This window comes from Lithobates pipiens, unplaced genomic scaffold, assembly GCF_037356315.1.
Source record: "Lithobates pipiens isolate NorthernLeopardFrog02 unplaced genomic scaffold, aLitPip1_a1.2 Scaffold_19, whole genome shotgun sequence".
NCBI lineage: Eukaryota > Metazoa > Chordata > Amphibia > Anura > Ranidae > Lithobates > Lithobates pipiens.
Window position 1 is genome coordinate 553,786,546 of NW_027507764.1, and position 14,616 is coordinate 553,801,161.

A 14,616-nucleotide genomic window follows, 5' to 3' on the forward strand; every position below is an offset into this window, starting at 1 on the left:
ACATCCACTATATTACCAAAAGTATTGGAATGCCTGCCTTTACACACACATGAACTTTAATGGCATCCCAGTCTTATGCCCCATACACACGATCGGACTTTACTGTGGATTTTTGTTCGAAGGGTGTTGGCTCCAACTTGTCTTGCATACACACAGTCACACAAATGTTGGCCAACAATTACGAACGTAGTGACATACAAGATGTACGTGATATCTCCACTCCGAATGCTAGTTTTACAAGACCGAGCGCTTTCGGCTTATACTTGATTCCGAGCAATGCGTGGACTTTTGTCTGACGGATTTGTGTACACATGATCGGAAAGTCCAACAACAAACATTTGTTGGCGGAAAATTTGAGAACCTGCTAGCCAACATTTGTTGACGGAAAGTCTGACAACAAATGTTCGATGAAGCGTACACACGGTCGGACTTTCCACCAACAAGCTCACATCCAACACTTGTCAGAAAATCTGATCGTTTGTACGCCGCATTAGTCTGTACGGTTCAATATTGAGTTGGCCCAGCCTTTGCAGCTATAACAGCTTCAACTCTACTGGGAAGGCTGAATGTGTCTATGGGAATGTTTGACTATTCCAGAAGTGCATTTGTGAGGTCAGGCACTGATGTTGGACGAGAAGGCCTGGCTCGCAGTCTCCGCTCTAAATTATCCCAAAGTTGTTCTATCGGTTGAGATCAGGACTGGTCAAGTTCCTCCACCCCAAACTTGTTCATTCATGTCTTTATGGACCTTGCTTAATTTCTAGCTTCGATCATGGCATGTGGGACTATCATCCTGATTAACTGTTTGAGCCCGGGTTCACACATGTGCGTTGCGAATTGAAGCTCCGGTTTCACTGCAAAGATAAAAATCAGTTGTTCAGAGGTTCCTCTGTGTTTTAGCTGCGGATCAGTGAGCAGGGAGGGGGAGGTGTAGTGAGGAGAAGGAGAGAATTTGTGTTCAGAACGGAATGCATCTGCGAATCAGATGCATTCCCATAGGAGATAATGGGTTGTAATTCGCACCGCAATGAGAAAACGCACACTTTTTTTGTGCAATGTGCAGTGCAAATGCAACGCACATATGTGAACCAGATGCATTCAAATGAATGTATTTTAAAATGTCCTGCGAATTGGATGCGTTGTAAGCCACATCTAATTCGCATAGGTGTGAACGGGGGCGGAATACTTCTCACTTTGGACTTTTTTAGTTGCTTCCTTCTTTCTTCCTTCTAATTGGAGTCACATATTTATTAATTTCTTAACCCATTATTGTGTATTTTTTGGTTATTAATTGCTCACCAATTATCCATTAACTGTTCACTAATTATTTATTTAAGTGCTGCACTGTTTGTAGGATTTGTGTATTTGCATTGTTGCCTTCAAAGCTGCATGTACTTTATTTTAAGTTTGCCGTTGTGCACGTCCCCATGGCAGGGCCGTCTTTAAGGCAGGACAAAAGGGGCAGCTGCCCTGGGCCCTGTCATTGTCTTGGGGCCCAAAGCAGCTGTCTCATGCTTGCCAACTATCCTGGTTTAAATTCCCTCGTCCCTTGAGATTTTAGTCCTGTGCTGTGTCCCAATATCTCAGTGTGAAGTGCTGCTACTAATGCTGTCCAGCTCTGCCCTATTGTTGTGTACAGATTACTTACCTGCAGACCCTGTGTTTACATGTAAATAACCGGCATTCATATGTAAATAGCTGCTGCATTACTAAGTAAATAGCTGTGGCTGGCAGTATTGATATTTAAATAAAGGTGGCATTCATATGTATATCATGCCCCCCTGCAATGAGGAGATGATGTGCTGTTACCTCTAGCAACCAATCAGTGAGCAGTATTACTGTACAGTAATCTCTAGCAATCAATTAACAAGCAGAAATCATTTGCTGTGACCTCTAGCAACTAATCAGTGAGCCGTAATGTGTGCTGTAACCTCTAGCAACCAGTCATTAAGCAGTAATGATATGCTGTAACCTCTGGCAACCAATCACATTTGCTGCGTGTTCTGATACAGTAAACTGATTTTAAGTGTAGCTGCTATTTATTGTATGTCTCAGAGCATGTGGAGAGTGAAATTGCATGGGGGGGGGGGCCCAAGAACATTTTTGCCCAGGGTCCAATCAATATTAAAGACGGCGCTGCCCCATGGCAGTGCCCAGCTTCCCATGCCTTTTTCTAGACAGTAGTTAAGTAGTTAACTTATTAGTCCTAAAAATGATCAGAATTGAATAGGACACCCCCCACACACCCACTTAGGTTTCAATAGGTTTGCCACGTATCAATAGTATTTGCCGTACCCTTGGATAGGCACATTCGCCTATCCCTAGTGATCAAGGATTAGAAGGATATATCATCTAAGTCCTTTGCAAACAGCAGAAAAATCTGACAGAACAGACTCTGGGATTTGGCACTTTATTGCAGATGGGAAATTAGTTGGAGCTTTCCCAATAAGACATCCAGCGGACTAAAAAATCCCATTTTATACAGAATGATAAAGGGGACATTTTATTGGCTGAAACAGAGCATCTAGTTCATCAGATTTCCAGCAAGGAATTCCATCACTCACTAAAACAACTTGAGTTCTGTATGGGCTCTGATCTGTCTGTAGGATCTCATGCCTCTTCACTCATGTATGTTACTCCAGGACCTCGCACAAAGGGATGAGGAGCTTTCTGAAAGGGATCTGATCTGAGTGTTCTTGAGATTGGCACATTTATGCCATGCAAATTTGCAGAGGAGGGTGGTGCCAACTAATGGAGGATTCGGGATACATGCACAGACACACTGGAATATTTGAATTCAACTGCACATTTTAAAACAGTATACCTTTAAGTCCAGCCATAGTTAGAGACACTTGAAAGGCTTGTTCACACAGGGTGGCCAGGGATGGTAAAAGCAGGTGGTTGTGCTAAGGTTTAACCACGCCTCCCACCTGTAAATCTAAACTGAGCAATGCAATTACTCAGGGCTGTACCCATGCCATGGCCGCATTGCCCTACTTCGTGGCAGCAACAAAAGTTAAACAGCATTTGCATTCAGTAGGCGGTTCCGCCGCTGATTGCGACCCATTCAAATGAATGCACATGGCTTTTTGAGGGTCAACCTATTGTCTCCTCACTGCCCCTCAAATGCCCTCTGAAAAACGATCCATTGTGGATTGTCTTTTTTGGGAGAGGGCATTATAACTGCACATATGAACAAGCCGGGGAACTCAGGAACATGTCCTTGTGACTTGAGGTAGCAACCCTAATGAGGGTTATCAAGTTGCCCTAAATATGGTGGGGGGGCCAAAGTAAGGTGGGAACTGTTACTGTACCATCTGGGAAGCAGAAACTGATGTTTTATTTCAAATATATTTTTATTGAAATTTTCATCATAAAAATGTACAGAAAGAAAAAAAAGAAAAAAGACAAAGCTTAGGTAAGTAACAGAACCCATAGGTGCGGAAGAACATCAGAAACTAATGTTTTAACTGTGTTTGAAAGGAAAAGCCCCTTCTCTAAGTATAAAACAAAAAAATCTTTAAAGTCCAACTCCCGCTGGATGTTTTAAACAAAAATGTAACTTTGGCTTCAATGCTTACATTCAATCTAAATGTCCTCCTTTAGTACCTCTTTTTCACCACAAGGTGTAGAAGTTGGGTTAAATGTTGCCCAGTGTCACCCAACACAGCAGACTGAGGATAGGACCCCAATGCTTAACCCCCGAGGGTGCCAACTGGTAGTCAGTGTATTGATGCAGAAAGGAGATCTGACGTCATCATGGCACCGCTACTCTTTGCCTCATTTAGGACTGCCCACCACCTGGATATGACCAAAAAGGAAGAGGACCAAGCACATCACAGGACTGGCCAGAAGACATCAGAAAATGGTAAGTAAAAAATGTAAAGGAAAAAAAAACTTAACATACTACTTGCACAGACATCAAAAAGGGGTGAGGAGGGGGAACCCCAAGCTGGGCTTCAAATTGACATGTCATTCCTGACATGTCCCAATATACAGTAACAGTATCATTTGAAGTTCTTGACCTCCACTACATATACTGTGCCTAGGCAGGGAAAATGATGTCATTAGTCTGCTACAGACCGGAGGGAGCATTTCGTCATCCTTCTCCACCAATGATCACTCACCTGGATTTTAATATTCTGGCAGCTCACAAAGGACAGGCTGCAACAAATCATTTTTTTTTTCGGAAAACAGAGAAGGGTTGGAACCTCTGTAAGGTTAATGAAACCTTTTGTGTCTCCCTGTCACAGTTATAACTGCTCCCCTTATTTTGTTATCCCATTGTCACAGTGAATGGGACCCCAACAGGGTCACAGACAGCAGGAAAATCTTGGCAGAAATGTCTTCCAAGGTCTATTTAAAACCAAGATAAAACATTTTGGCTGGAGCTGGGTTTTAGTTTAGCAAGCTGAACTTTCTGCTGCTTCAAGAGATGGGTTGAGTTTTATCCCTAGCCATGGTCTCACGCCATCTTTAATGTCCTTGTGTAGTACCGGCCATAGTTCTGGGTGTTCATTGCCTATTTTAAATTGGTTGGGATGCACTGAAGGGTGAGACATCCATGGTCAAACAGTTTGTTAGGCAGTTTCCCCTTTGATGTCCACGTGTCTGTTTCAGGATCATAACAATCAAAGGAGTCAGAGTCCTCAATGGTGCTGTCCATGGTCAGGCTCCGGCCTCCCGTCACATAGATTTTATTCTGCATAACAGTCGCTCCGTGGTGCATCCTTCTGTCCTTCATGTCTGCGCATTTCACAAATGTATTCTTTGCCACGTCGTAGGCAATTATTCTCCTTGTGTAACCTGCAACAAACAGCCAGGATTTAGGCTTACCACAATAAATTGATATTAACCCCCCTATTTTTATTTTAAATATGGAGGTCAAGACATCTATTATGTACAGCCCCTGTCCTTTAAATTTTCACTTTCCTCTTCCTCCTGGGGGCTCCAAAGCTACTGTCCTCTGCTCCCTGTTTGTGGGTGTCTACTTTAGCTATCTGGGTGCTTTGGAGATACCTATGCATGCATGTATTTGTCCAGGGCCTGAGCCAAACCTGTGCATCCATAGGCAAGCCTTGCCCGTTTTCCACCCGCTATCCAGAAATTTGACTGATGGTTGCAGGCAGGGCCAGAGTAACGTAGGGGCTATTAGAGCTGCAGCTCCAAGCCCCTACCTTTTAATATAGGCCCAGCAGGGTTGGACTGACCATTTGGGCACCACCATTGCCCTACTGATGCTGTCCACTGCCATGTCGCCCATCCGTGTCGCCCATCCGTGTCCGTGTCGCCCATCCGTGTCGCCCATCCGTGTCAGCCCCAAATGCATTTTGAAAAAATTAAATAAAAAAAAGAAATTGTAAAAAGAAATGATAAAAAAATTTAATAATAAAAAAAAAATGCTGACACTGTCCACTGCACTACTTACACCATCCACTGCCCTCCACTGGAAAAAAAATAATAAAAAAGTAAAATTGTAAAAAAAATAAGAATGTAAAAAATAAAAGATTGCAACAAATAATAATAAAAAAAAATATTAAAAAAAAAATACAGAAAATTTGGGCTCATTCGCACAGGTTCTCTTGCACATACTGTGAATGAGCAGTTTGTTAAAAATACCTAATTAGTTTTAATAAAAATTTGTTTGCGTTTTAATTTTATTTATTAACCATAAAAACGGCCCTCCAAAATCCTCAGTACCAGGCCCATGATGCTCTTAATCCGGCCCTGGTTGCAGGAGCCTATGAGGTTGATTTACTAAAGCCAAATAGACTGTGCTTTAACATAGATGCCCTAGTGCAGTGATGGTGAACCTTGGCACCCCAGATGTTTTGGAACTACATTTCCCATTATTCTCAACCACACTGAAGCATGCATGAGCATCATGGGAAATGTAGTTCCAAAACATCTGGGGTGCCAAGGTTCACCATCACTGCCCTAGTGCATTCTGTTATGATTTTGTTATCATCGACTGTTCAAGCCCTGAAGATGGAGGAGCCCCAACCCCCTCACCCCCCCCCCCCCATGCGTTGGATGTGTTTGATGTTTCAAAGGCCCTTCAAGTGAAATGAGCATTTGAAAGAGGTGCGCCCCAGCACACATCCTGTAGAACAAGGACGTTCGAAGAATGGCACTGACGGATCCTGGAGCTGGAGGCAGTGTTGGTGACGAGGATGGGGGGAGGGAGATGGGGGTAGCACATGTACTGGAGCAGTTTTTACTTTAACCACTTGCCGCCCGCCCTATAGGCAATTGACGGCGGCAAAGTGGTTTCATAATCCTGACCGGACGTCATATGACGTGATCAGGATTATGAGCCGCTGCGCGCCCCCGGGGCGCGCATCGCGGCGATCGTTGTTGCGGGGTGTCAGTCTGACACCCGGCAACTACGATCTCGGTAAAGAGTCTCCGACGGAGACTCTTTACCATGTGATCAGCTGTGTCCAATCACGGCTGATCACAGTGTAAATGGGAAGAGCCGGTGATCGGCTTTCCCTCACTCACGTCTGTCAGACGCGAGTAGAGGAGAGCCGATCGGCTTCTCCTCTGACAGGGGGGGTCTGTGCTGATCGATTATCAGCACAGCCCCCCCGAGGATGCCCACACTGGACCACCAGGGACGCCACCAGACCACCAGGGAAAAGGTAATAAAGGTCATAATCCTCCCTAGACCACCAGGGATGCCAGTCAGCACAATGGGTGCCAATCAGTGCCCATAATGGATGCCAATCAGTGCCCACAATGGGCATCACTGATTGGCATGCATTATTGTTTGGCACTGATTGGCATCCATTACTATAGTATAACACCGATGCCGCCTATGAGTGCCCATCTGTGCCGCCTATGAGTGCCCACCTGTGCCGCCTGAGTGCCCACCTGTGCCGCCTATCCATGCCCACCTGTGCCGCCTATCCATGCCCACCTGTGCCGCCTATCCATGCCCATCCGTGCCGCCCATCCGTGCCGCCCATCCGTGCCAGCTATCAGTGCCAATTTGTGCCACCTATCAGTGTCCGTCCGTGTCGCCCACCCGTGTCGCCCATCCGTGTCGCCCATCAGTGCCGCCTATCAGTGCCACTTAATTACTTAATTGGTGCCACATTGGTGCCCATCAGTGCCGCCTTATCAGTGCCCATCAGTGTAGCCCCATCAGTGAAGGAGAAAACGTACTTATTTACAAAGTTTTGAAACTGAAACAAAAAAAAACAATTTTTTTTTTCAAAATTTTCGGTATTTTTTTATTTGTAGCGCAAAAAATAAAAACCGTAGAGGTGATCAAATACCACCAAAAGAAAGCTCTATTTGTGGGAAAAAAATGATAAAAATTTCATTTGGGTACAGTGTAGCATGACCGCGCAATTGTCATTCAAAGTGCGACAGCGATGAAAGCTCGAAATTGGTCTGGGCAGGAAGGTGTTTAAGTGTCCTGTATTGAAGTGGTTAATGCTGTGAATGCATTAACATAAAAAAAATGGCAAGCCTTTAGTACTACTTTTGGGTGAGGATGTGCTGTCTACCTTCTTATTAGGACAGAGACAGAATACATTACTGCATGATAAATTAGAAGCCCCTGTCAATGGACATTTGTTCACTTCAAGTTGATTTGAAGTCTATGGGAGTGCAAATCCTGCTTGAAGCAGATCAAAGCAGATCAAAAGAAGGTCAACTGTAAGTCATATGCACCCATTAATGAATATTGGATGATCTCAGAAGGGTCTCAAATTGATGTCAAACTGATGCCAACACAAGCCCAAAGCCCATTGACACAGACCCTTGCTCTAGTGCAGTTGCATATGTTCATGTTTTAATTACTGTGTATTTTCTTTGTTGTCCTAACTGGGTACATACTGATTTCCATAAAAGAGCAGAGAGCGATGACTGACAGTCATCGGTTCTCTGCTCAAGGGGCTGTGAGAACCGAGCGGTTGGCAGTGCTAGATCGTTTGGTTCTCAGTATTAGAGCTGGTGGGGACAGTTTCTGCTTCGGATGAGTTGTTAAAATATCATGCAGCAAAAGAATTTACGACTGCCACCTTTTTATTCTTCAGGGTGTCTACTTTTAGAAAAAAAAAATATAGCTGGTTTGGGGTTTTAAATTGGTTGTAAAGACAGAAGTTTTTTTTAATGTTATTGCATTCTATGCATTAACATAAAAAAAACTTTTTGTTTGTAACAGCTGCTCCAGCACCCCCTAATTATCTACCTGAGCCCCATCTCTCTCCAGCGATGTCCACGAATGTCTAAGCCACCCAGGACACTCCTGATTGGCTAAGACACAGCAGCAGCGCCATTCGGGGGAAAGAGGGGTGGGGCTGGGTCGGGGCTCTGTGTCTGAATGGATACACAGAGATGTGACTCGGCTCCAGTGCCCCCATAGGAAGCTGCTGACTGTGGGGGCACTCGATATGAGGGAGGGACCAGGCTCACAGAAGAGGGACCCGAGAAGAGGAGGATCCAGGCTGCTCTGTACAAATCCAACTGCACAGAGGCGGTAGGTATAACATGTTTGTTTTTTTTTGTTTTTTAAAAACTGTGTGAAAAATTAATAAATTGGGGACCATGGTGAACTGACCCTTTAAGAATCTCAGTACTGTCTAATCTAGAGGCAGGCAACTGGGTGAAACCATATATCTTTAATCGTTACCATCTACATTTCCCAGTAGAACTACAATTCAAACCTCAGTAATGTAGGTATTCCCATTAGTAAATACTGTAATTGCTAATGAAAATATTGAACTTGTGAACTTACCTCCAATTATTATAATTTTATCGCCAATTAACACCGCTGGAGCACAGACATTCTTCACAACCCTGGTCTCCATCTTGAACCACGTGTTCCTGGCAATGTGGTAAACCTATTGGGTATAACTTAGTACATTAAGCCATATTTTATTTTTTTGTCACAAGGAATTCATTACATGTACAGTGTATGTTACGCTTCTTATGTGTCCTATTTGTATCTCTTGGTGTAGCCATTTTTTTCAGGAGTCTGGCGGGGGGTGTAGCAGCGTATGGGGAAAGCGGGGCAGTTTCATGGAGCTTCACAACCCCCCTGAACTGCACTGTAAAAGAGCCATGTGATATAAAGGGGACTGTAATCATTACAGTGCAGTCCCCTTTATGTCACAATGCCCCTAGCAGTTATTGCCCCCCCACCACATCACAGTGCCACCTGCAGTCATGCCCCCCCATTACAGTCCTCCCTGCAGTCATGGCCCCCATCACAGCCCTTGCTGCAGTCATGCATCCCCATTACAATCCTCACTGCAGTCATGGATCCCTATCACAGTCCTCCCTGCAGTCATGGCTTCCTATCACAGTCCTCGCTGCAGTCCTGGCCCCCATCACAGTCCTTCCTGCAGTCATGCATCCCTATCACAGTCCTCCCTGCAGGCATGGATCCCTATCACAGTCTTCGTTGCAGTCATGCATCCCCATTACAGTCCTCCCTGCAGTCATGCCCCCCATCACAGTCCTCCCTGCAGTCATGGATCCCCATCTCAGTCCTCCCTGCAGTCATGGCCCCCCATCACAGTCCTCCCTGCAGTGGTGGCCCCCTATCACAGTCTTCCCTGCAGTCATGCTCACCCCCATCACAGTCCTCCCTTTGGTCATTGCCCCCCCATCACAGTCTCACTGCAGTCATTATGTGTATATGTGCAGCGGTGGGAGGCGCTGCAAATCACCTGGAGAGTGACCTCCAGTGATGAATTCCAGTTGAAAGTGCCAGTGGACCACTATGTGGTGCGAGCTGAGATTAGATTACATGTGATATTATGTGCCACTCTCTGTCCCCTTTGATATCACGGGGGAATTGTTTGTGCAAATTAGAAAAACAGTGTTAAAGTGCTCATACAAATGGTAACTTAAACCTCCACACTTATATGTAAAAGTGCATATAACATTCAAAAATCCATTAAGTGGTGAGAAATAAACTGAAAATAAACTTAAATATCTTGTAAGTTCATCAGTGAATTGGATAAAGCCTTTTGTGCAAAACAGTCATAAATTATATAAATTCAATCTATTGTGTTAGTTGCATATGAGACAGTCCAAAGTGACTTGTGCAAATTCCCGTGTAAACAGCATGAGGTGACATTCTGCTCCCCCTTCAGTTCCACACTCACCAGATTCTCATACCCCTGCAGGGGTGAACCACATAAGGTGGGAATTTGGATGGAGCTGTCTCCAGGTGATAGGCAGCACCACCCACCCCTGCACATGTGTACATCATTTTTGGTGCTTCATTAGTGGAGCTCCTAGGGGAAGTAGCAGCCTAGCCTTACCTAAGCGTGGTACCCACAAGCTATAAAAATTCACTGCAGTCATGCCCCCCACCCCATCACAGTCCTCTCTGCAGTAAAGCCCCCCTCATCACAGTCCTCCCTGCAGTCACGGCCCCCATCACAGTCTTCCCTGCAGTCATGCCCCCCTCATCACAGTCTTTACTGCAGTCATGGCCCCCCATCACAGTCTTCATTGCAGTCATGCCCCCCCATCACAGTCTTCCCGGCAGTCATGCCCCCCTCATCACAGACCTCCCTGCAGTCATGGCCCCCATCACAGTCTTCATTGCAGTCATGCCCCCCCGTCACAGTCTTCCAGGCAGTCATGCCCCCCCCATCACAGTCTTCCCGGCAGTCATGCCCCCCTCATCACAGTCCTCCCTGCAGTCATGGCCCCCCATCACAGTCTTCATTGCAGTCATGCCCCCTATCACAGTCCTCCCTGCAGTCAAGCTCTCCCCCCCTCATCACAGTCCTCCCTGCAGTCATGGCCCCCCATCACAGTCTTCATTGCAGTCATGTCCCCCTATCACAGTCCTCCCTGCAGTCATGCTCTCCCCCCCTCATCACAGTCCTCCCTGCAGTCATGGCCCCCCATCACAGTCTTCATTGCAGTCATGCCCCCTATCCCAGTCCTCCCTGCAGTCATGCTCTCCCCCCTTTCATCACAGTCCTCCTTGCAGTCATGCCCCCCTCATCACAGTCCCCCTTGCAGTCATGCTCCCACCCCCTCCACCCTCCAATCACAATCTTCCCTGCAGTCATGGCCCCCTCATCACAGTCCTCCCTGCAGTCATGCTCCCACCTCCCCGCTCCAATCACAGTCCTCCTTGCACAGTGCCAATTTTAATCTTTGCTTCTCCTGCAGCCTGTGTATTCTCTCATGCCTCAGCAGAAGGTGAGCTCTGTCACAGACCACAGGACAGTTAGCAGCCTGTGTGTATTCTGTCATGTCTCCTGACCAGCTGCTGATATTAGCCTATTAGTGAGGCAGGTGGTAGGAATGGGCCTAATAGCTGCAGATCAGAACAGAAAGCGATAGCTGCCAAACTTATATTAACATGCGCGCAATTACCTGCTTGCTCTACGTCACGATCTGCAGCCGTTCCCACCCCTTGCCTTGCTACTAGGTTAACATCAGCAGCCCGTCGGGAGACATGACAAAATAGACATAGGACACACAGGCTGCTAACTGTCCCACGGTCCACGATAGGACTCACCTCTTGCTCTGACGGCGGCCTGGTCAACAACAGGCCACGGACCGGTACTGGTCCGCTGCCCGGGGGTTGGGGACCCCTGCCCTATGTGATATAAAGTTTTAGTGAAAAAATAAGTGTAAAAAAATAAAGTTAAATCTCTCCCAAAATGTTTGAGCCCTCCCCACACCTCTGTGCGTGCACACACAAGCATAAAAACCTCCATCAGGGGTACTTACATACGAAAATGTCCATTCCACTACACATGTTATAGATCACCGCACATGCTGGAGTGAGAGCAAATATCCCTTCCACTACACATGTTATACAGTGGGGAGAACAAGTATTTGATACACTGCCGATTTTGCAGGTTTTCCTACTTACAAAGCATGTAGAGCAGGGGTCTCAAACTGGTGGCCCTCCAGTTGTTGCAAAACTACAAGTCCCATCATGCCTCTGCCTGTGGGAGTCATGCTTGTAACTGTCAGCCTTGCAATGCCTCATGGGACTTGTAGTTTCGCCACAGCTGGAGGGCCACCAGTTTGAGACCTCTGATGTAGAGGTCTGTCATTTTTATCATAGGTACTCTTCAACTGCAAGAGACGGAATCTAAAACAAAAATCCAGAAAATCACATTGTGTGATTTTAAAATAATGAATTTGCATTTTGTTGCATGACATAAGTATATGATCACCTACCAACCAGTAAGAATTTTCGGCTCTCACAGACTTGTTACTTTTACTTTAAGAAGCCCTTCTGTTCTCCACTCATTACCTGTATTAACTGCACCTGTTTGAACTCGTTATCTTTATAAAAGACACCTGTCCACACACTCAATCAGACTCCAACCTCTCAACAATGGCCAAGACCAGAGAGCTGTGTAAGAACATCAGGGATAAAATTGTAGACATGCACAAGGCTGGGATGGGCTACAGGACAGTAGGCAAGCAGCTTGGTGAGAAGACAACTGTTGGCACAATTATTAGAAAATGGAAGAAGTTCAAGATGACTGTCAATCTCTCTCCTCGTGGGGCATCAATGAATTAATGATCATGAGGAAGGTGAGGGATCAGCCCAGAACTACACGGCAGGACCTGATCAATGATCTGAAGAGAGCTGGGACCACAGTTTAAAAAAAAAAACATTAGTAACTCACTACGCTGTCATGGATTCAAATTCTGCAGCACATGCAAGGTCCCCCTGCTCAAGCCAGCGCATGTCCAGGTCCATCTGAAGTTTGCCAATGACTATCTGGATGATACAGAGGAGGAATAGGAGAAGGTCATGTGGTCTGATGAGACAAAAATAGAGCTTTTTGGTCTAAACTCTGATCGCTGTGTTTGGAGGAAGAAGAAAGATGAGTACAACCCCAAGAACACCATCCCAACCGTGAAGCGTGGAGGTGGAAACATCATTCTTTCTGCAAAGGGGACAGGACGACTGCACCGTATTGAGGGAAGGATGGATGAGGCCATGTATAGTCAGATCTTGGCCAACAACCTCCTTCCGTCAGTAAGAGCATTGAAGATGGGTTGTGGCTGGGTCTTCCAGCATGACAACAACCCGAAACTCATAGCCAGGGCAACTAAGGAGTGGCTCTGTAAGAAGCAGCTCAAGGTCCTGCAGTGGCTTAGCCAGTCTTTAGACCTAAACCCAATAGAAAATCTTTGGAGGGAGCTAAAAGTCTGTATTTCCAAGCGACAGACCCAAAACCTGAAGGATCTGGAGAAGGTCTGTATGGAGGAGTGGGCCAAAATCCCTGCTGTAGTGTGTGCAAACCTGGTCAAGAACTACAGGAAACGTATGATCTCTGTAATTGCATACAAAGTTTTCTGTACCAAATATTAAGTTCTTCTTTTCTGATGTATCACATACTTATGTGTAGCACTGGTATCCTTGTCTATTAATGTGTATTAGCATTTATAATGGAAGTCTATAGACATTTCTATGGCTTAGTGTTTGGCGTCATCTAGCAGCCAAACACTGATAGTGAACTTAAATGATTTTTGCTTTATCAAAGCATTGAACTTGGTACAGGAAGTGACTGTTATTTACATTTGAGAGTTGACCTTTTTTACCCAGGATGCCAGGTGACCTACCCATGGACACCCTCTCTTGCACTGCATGCTGGGTAGGACATAAAAGGACCCCGAGCGACCATCTTAGGTCTCTTGGGAACACATGACCTGCCTGTGAGGATTTGTATGGAGGCCTCACCGGAGGAAGCAGCCTATTGCAGAACGCAACTTTGCTCGATTGTGTGAAGTGCCAGAAACAGTGATCGGATTGGGAATATCCAGAGACACTCGTTTGAGCATCGGAAGACCAGGTCCACCTATCGGAATGGAGTGACAGACCCTGCTGACGTAGAAGCAAGCTGCAAACACCGGACCAAAGTTACCATGCCGAGCTTCCAATCCAGTTAGTGAGCGGGTTGCGGCCCACAGTTTTATAAACTTTGCACCTAGTCAGACTTATATACAGGCCTCACTGGGATCCATAGTCCCATGGAAGAGGAGTATAGTAACTGACACTAGGCAGGCACTTACTATCGCATCTTAAGTATTGTATTATAATTACGGAAGCAACACTAGGATCATCCTTAACTCAACTTTGGTTACTTTAACCCTTGGATTACAAATCTAAAGGAATTATCATTGCTAGTGAAGACAAGAAGACTAAAGACTGAGTACTTTAAGTGAGATCTCACGCATAGCTATAAAAGTAGGGGGAGCTCCTATATATATATATATATATATATATATATACTGTTTTATCGAAATTCATTGTCCTGTCATTCTATGTCGGGATGACAGTACAATTGCTGTAATCACCTGTTTATCAATATATACAGTAAAATATACTTTGGTTAAGTACCCCGTTTTATGGAGTATTATTTTCTCCCAGCAGGTGGAGCCAGTGGATCCTGAGAGGACAATACAGGTATATTGTGTTATATTATATTGTACTGTATTGTATTGCACCACAGCTGTGTCAAGGGGACTGAGGCAAGTTAGTGGGGTTTATTCGCAGAGTGAAGGCCCAAATCAAACCAGCAGCTCCTTAGGGGGTCAGTGCTACATATGTCATGCAATAAAATGCTAATTAATTACTTAAAAATCATACATGTGACT

General features: G+C 45.4%; 1 protein-coding gene across 4 annotated transcripts in view; it reads right to left on the reverse strand.

Moving 5' to 3' along the window:
• Positions 1–3,318: 3,318 nt before the first annotated feature.
• Positions 3,319–14,616, reverse strand: part of KLHL38 (kelch like family member 38) — a 28,047-nt gene continuing 16,749 nt past the window's right edge. For 3 of the 4 annotated variants that reach the window (XM_077493295.1, XM_077493294.1, XM_077493296.1), the window contains 2 exons: positions 8,750–8,855; positions 3,319–4,806 (listed from right to left, as the gene is read on the reverse strand). In XM_077493295.1, the coding sequence (XP_077349421.1) occupies positions 4,523–4,806; positions 8,750–8,855 (390 nt within the window). In that variant the 3' untranslated portion in view covers positions 3,319–4,522. Of the gene's footprint in view, positions 4,807–8,749; positions 8,869–14,616 lie in introns of all 4 variants that reach the window. The other variant, XM_077493297.1, reaches the window with a different exon arrangement.